This window comes from Antennarius striatus, chromosome 5 (genome assembly GCF_040054535.1).
Source record: "Antennarius striatus isolate MH-2024 chromosome 5, ASM4005453v1, whole genome shotgun sequence".
NCBI lineage: Eukaryota > Metazoa > Chordata > Actinopteri > Lophiiformes > Antennariidae > Antennarius > Antennarius striatus.
The window spans coordinates 4,057,501-4,062,901 of record NC_090780.1 but is presented as its reverse complement, the minus strand read 5'-3'; the positions used below and the strand labels follow the sequence as shown (position 1 = coordinate 4,062,901).

General features: G+C 36.8%; 1 protein-coding gene across 1 annotated transcript in view; it reads left to right on the top strand.

Annotated features, from left to right (window-relative positions):
• The first annotated feature begins 2,615 nt into the window (after positions 1-2,615).
• Positions 2,616-5,401, top strand: part of csrp1b (cysteine and glycine-rich protein 1b) — a 3,958-nt gene continuing 1,172 nt past the window's right edge. The window contains exons 1-5 of the mRNA XM_068315013.1: positions 2,616-2,752; positions 3,565-3,674; positions 4,168-4,336; positions 4,742-4,871; positions 4,963-5,056. Coding sequence (XP_068171114.1) covers positions 3,566-3,674; positions 4,168-4,336; positions 4,742-4,871; positions 4,963-5,056 — 502 coding nt within the window. The 5' untranslated portion in view covers positions 2,616-2,752; position 3,565. The remainder of the gene's footprint in view (positions 2,753-3,564; positions 3,675-4,167; positions 4,337-4,741; positions 4,872-4,962; positions 5,057-5,401) is intronic.

Genomic DNA, 5,401 nt, shown 5'->3' with positions numbered 1-5,401 from the left:
CAGGTCAAATACAAACAAGACACTGTGCAGAATTCCTGCACAAGACTCCAACAAGCAATCGCCACTCCTCTGCACACTTACAGATGGACCAGAGCCCAGCCTTGTCCCTGCCTCTTATCTCTTTTTTTCCCTGTTATCTTCTCCTCTTCCTCTGGATTAGAGTATCTGTCACTCCACTCCTCTTTCCCTCTCTTTTTCCTGTCTGTCATGAGCACATTTTCATGCACATTTTCATACTACATAACTGTAGCCAAGCCGAGTCTACTGAGGGCTAGTGTCGGCCAATCACTGACTATAAATAGGCTTCTTGAGTTCATCACTGTCTCTTCCTATGATGGTGAGGAGTCCAGAGGGCTTGGAGAGAGGGAGGAAGACAGATCTCGCAGCATCATCCATGTATTGACCACAGTCTCCATGTATTAGATTTAGCTTTCTGGTTCTCTATTATAGACTTAAACAGTATATAGGTAATATTGGAAGGGTTAACATTGGTAGTTTTTATTAATTTTAATAATAAAAGGCTAAATTAATCGAAACAAAGATATTATCTTGGATTTCTACACAGCAGTGATCATAGCACAAAGGTCGTGCCTGCCTGTTGTGCTCTAATCAGGCTTTGAGACAGTGAACCGCTACTCAGAATAAAATGTCACAGCGGATAAAGTTCTTCATAAAATTTCATCAGTCAAAATTCTGAGTTTCTACAGGCTGATATTTATTCTTTTAAAGATTGATACCAATAAAGATGATTCTTCTTCAGGAATTTGAAGTTTGCAATATACATAAAGATGTGAGTGTTAATCATTAGAATAACCAGTGATGGAATGTTATTCACTTTTGTTTAATTAAAGTTATACTTAAGTAAATTTTTCAGATGTTCCTAGTTCAATTTAGGTTTCTATTTTCCCATTTGATTGTACCACAACATTCTAAGTTCACATATTTTATTATTCAAAGCTTAAGTTGACATTAACTTATTCAGAACCAGATATTCATGTAAAATATAAGTATTATAAATATTACAAATTTGCGTAAAATATAATTAGCAATATACATTAATACACATATTTCTATGGTTTGCTTAAATGAACACACTATGATTTTATTTTGCTAAAATCTACTTATGGTGTTTATCTGTTTTACTTCAGACAAATAAACAGAAAAAAACAGCTGTAGAGACGCCATGAAAAGCAGCAGCCACAACATTCCTGCATTTTGGATTGGATGGATTTATGGATGTCTGCCCAGGACATTACTGCTGCTTGTCAAGAGCTCCTCTTTCTTTGTGGCTGGGAGAAGAAAAGTAGAGAAAAAAAAACATCAGTAAGGAATGCACACACCATACACAAGTCATTTGGTGTTTCATGAGAATTTGCACTGCAATTCCCCAAGATGAAATAATGTACGATTTAGTTAAGAGCAAAAATAACAACTATTACAAAATAAAAGACTAGTTGACTGCATTGGGATTGGTGATATTGAATTGATTTGCAATATACTGTACAAATTTTTAATGTTTAGATGTAAGATAAGTTACTGATAACAGTTAATCTTTTTTTATTTGGTCAGTAAAGACTCCTGTAGGCACCTATATTATATTTTTTTAACTGATCCATAGTTTGTTTGTTTTTATTAAGTTTGCTACTTTTCAGGTGCTATAATAAATATAAAAGTAAAACTTGTGGTTCTGTTGAAAAGGTCAATTTGCTATCAAATCTGAAGTTGTTATTCATGACACAACAGCTGACTAAAAATGACATTTGAAATCAAATGTTTCATCACAAAAAATAAAATCACAACCATGATATGTAATGTGTGTTGTATGTGTGTTGTGGAGATGCTAGCCACTTCATGTTGCTAACACAGTGTTTAAGGTCATGATAGTCAACTCAAAGCAGAATTGAACATTATTACAGTCATTGAGAATATTTGGACAAGTTTGGAAAATTGAATCCAGATTATTAAACAAAGACTGTTTTCTGCAAACTGGCAGCATTTTTTTATCCTCATTTAGGGCAAGGACATTATGACTGTAGGTGGAGTCATGGAGTCTGTAGCTGCAGTAGGACTTGGTTCAGCTGGAATATAGATTTGTGTCTGTACAATCTAAATAAACTACGTGAACACACAAATGACATCACCTAGTGGTTAACAGTTATGGACCAAAGCAGCCTCCCTTTATAACCCCATGCTTCTAAAGTTGTCCAGAAACTTGATCTGTATAGTAAAACAAAAAAAAATTCCTTCGTCTGTATTTGAACATAACGATATTAACCCAGATTTATAAAGACCAGACAAGTATCTATGATGCCATTTTATCTTAAGATGTAGGTTAAGACAGGAATTAGACCTCATTCTCATCAGAATTATGATCAGTGATTATTTCAGTCAGACACTGTTTCAGTGGTTTCAGTGTGTGGACAGAAATCCTGTCCAGGTGGTTTTTGTTTTTTAGGAAGGAGTTATTTAGTCCGTTACAATTTATGTTATTTATATTATGTTACTTTTTTTTTTTTCAAATTAATTAAACTGTCTATTTTTTCGTAAAGGTAAAACTGACTTTTGGTCTTGTAAAACTTTTCTGTCCCCACTTTCCATCTTCACACATCATAATGCTCTTGTACTTGTCCTGACTCCTCCCTCGGTGCAGCAGGGTGTCCACTCAGCCTCCCTTTGCTTCTCTTTGTCAGTCCAGCGTCTCTTCTCATAAAGTCATCTCCACGCAGAGGGTCAGCCTTTCACATCCATACAGGTAGGTTTAGTTTAATTTGTTTGTTTATATAATTATCACATATTCAATAGTAAAGTAAAAAGTTTTTGGTAACTTCCTGTCTTTACATTTTATGGGCTCCGTACTGACACATAAACTGAAGGTAGAAGGTAATCTGTCTATAAAGGTATTGGTCAATATTGGAATAGAAAGAATAGGTATAAGAGCTAAGAATAGATAAGATAAATACTTTTAATGATGATAAGGAAATTTGGGAATTCACTCCTGGAAATAGAATAAAACTCACATTTTATTCAAGTTGATTTATTCATGCATTTTAAATATAAATTCCAGTTGTTATTATGGTTCATTGGAATGTCTGATGACATCACTATCAACTTGTGTGATTATGAATCAAAATGGGGAATTTCCTGTTTATTCAGAATGACCTAGTAAATTGCTGACTTTCTGTGTAAGACAACATTCCCAGATGTCACTACAGAAAGACCTTTACTTTTAAAACAAAGGTTTGACATTAATGCTATATGCAGGCAGTCTTTTGCATTTTATCTGTCTGACTTGGTTTGGTACTGTCTAGGCAACGAGAGCATGTAATTTGCATTTAACAGTCAGTGAATAAACATTTCTTAAATTTTCCACTGATGTGGATTGAAATAAGAATCAAGAACACAAACATTGTGTCATAGTGAAAAAGAACTTCTCCTTTTATAGGTGTGGTTTCACCTAGCCTGAGGTGTCAGATGGCCTCTGTTTGCTGATCTGTACTCCAGATGAGAGATGTTATAAACACTGTCTGTGAGGAATACACAACTGGTTACCCTTTACGCTTACAGGATGCCTTTAGGAGGAGGAAACAAGTGTGGGTGCTGCCAGAAAACTGTCTACTTTGCGGAGGAAGTGCAGTGTGAGGGGAAGAGTTGGCATAAATCCTGTTTTCTGTGCAGTGAGTATTAAAGTTCCCACATAATCTGCTTCATTCGTCTTCTGAATCCCAGTGTGTAATAGACTCTGAAATCACAAGAAGTGCCGGGACGGAATGCAAAGTATTTGGCATCAGAGAAGGAAAGTGAGCAACTGCAGGTTTTCATTCTGACATCTAAGTCCTTATTTGGACTCAGTGAAAGCATGTGATAAAGGCTTGGTGTTCCTTATATGGAAGACGAAGGTACACACACTCACTCCTCCAACGCCACAAGTATTTATCCAAGCATGATAAGCACACAGAGGATATGTCATTTCCTTTTTTACACAAAGTTTGTGATGATGTCAGAACTAAACTTTTATATGAAATTCTGTCTTTGACAGACTTCTTTTTAAAAACTTTACAAAAAATACATTTCACAGCCACCTCAGTCTCTGCACATGGAACATACACCTATACCACAGCACTATCAGCACCATTCTAACACCTTCTTGTCATTTTTCATTTTTGCAAGGGGTGTGTAAGAAGAATTTGGACAGCACCACAGTGGCCGTCCATGTGGATGAAATCTACTGCAAATCATGCTATGGCAAGAAATATGGGCCAAAAGGCTATGGCTATGGTGGCGGAGCTGGGACTCTAAGTATGGACACAGGAGAAGGACTTGGAATCACGCCTGAAGTGTGAGCAAAAACAGGACTTCTGTCATTTCCTTTTCATTTAAAATCCAGGATGTAAGCTTTTCCTCTGGCCTCTAGGGCCGTTTGCCTGTCTGAGGTGTTGCTTTTAGTTACTGAGTTTGGGAGACATAAGCTGTGGACATGTCTGACTTGTCCTGACTGTAATGGAATTAGATGACATGTCACTGAATGTGCTCAGTGACATAAAGTCATTTGAAAAACAAAACTTCTTATGCAGGATAACTCACAGACCTACTTGTGAGGATTCTTGATCTTTCTTTCCTTGGAAGAAAGCCTGTGTGTACTGATGCATCAGTAGCTGTTTGTACATGACAGCAATACAACATTACAGCTCAGATGAGAAGAATGTTATTTATGTTTCTTCAAAGCTTTGATTTTTCTCAACAGACAACAGCCTCATCGCCCCACCACCAACCCAAACGCTTCAAAATTTGCCCAGAAAGCATCAGGCCCAGACGTATGTCCACGTTGCGGGAGAACTGCATACGCAGCAGAGAAGGTTATTGGCGCAGGCAATGTAAGAACTATCTACAAGTATGGTTGTTGTTTTATTTCCACACCAAAGAAAATTAATGACCCTCCCATGTGTTCTCATGTACTCTGACTAGTCCTGGCACAAAGCCTGCTTTCGCTGTGCAAAGTGTGGCAAAGGACTCGAGTCAACAACCGTCGCTGATAGAGATGGAGAGATATTCTGCAAAGGTTTGTGATATGAGAGGAATATATACCATCTATGTAAGACGTTCAATCAGACACTAGTTTTTAGATCAAATGACTGACTTACAAATAAAATGATCTGCAGACTAATCCATGTTGAAAATAACCCTGAGTTGCAATCCTGCACAAGACCATTGATGTTGATGAGGAAGTATTTCTCCTAAAATTGATAAAGCAAATATTTAATGGTGAAGAATGACTCAATACTGCATCATTGCTGCATGAGATAGGCATCAGATGTAGATTCATCTACAAGAAAATGGATGGATGCATTTCAGGGTCATTTTTGTTGCTTTTCTATAGCAGAGTTGACCTCAACTATAACCACGT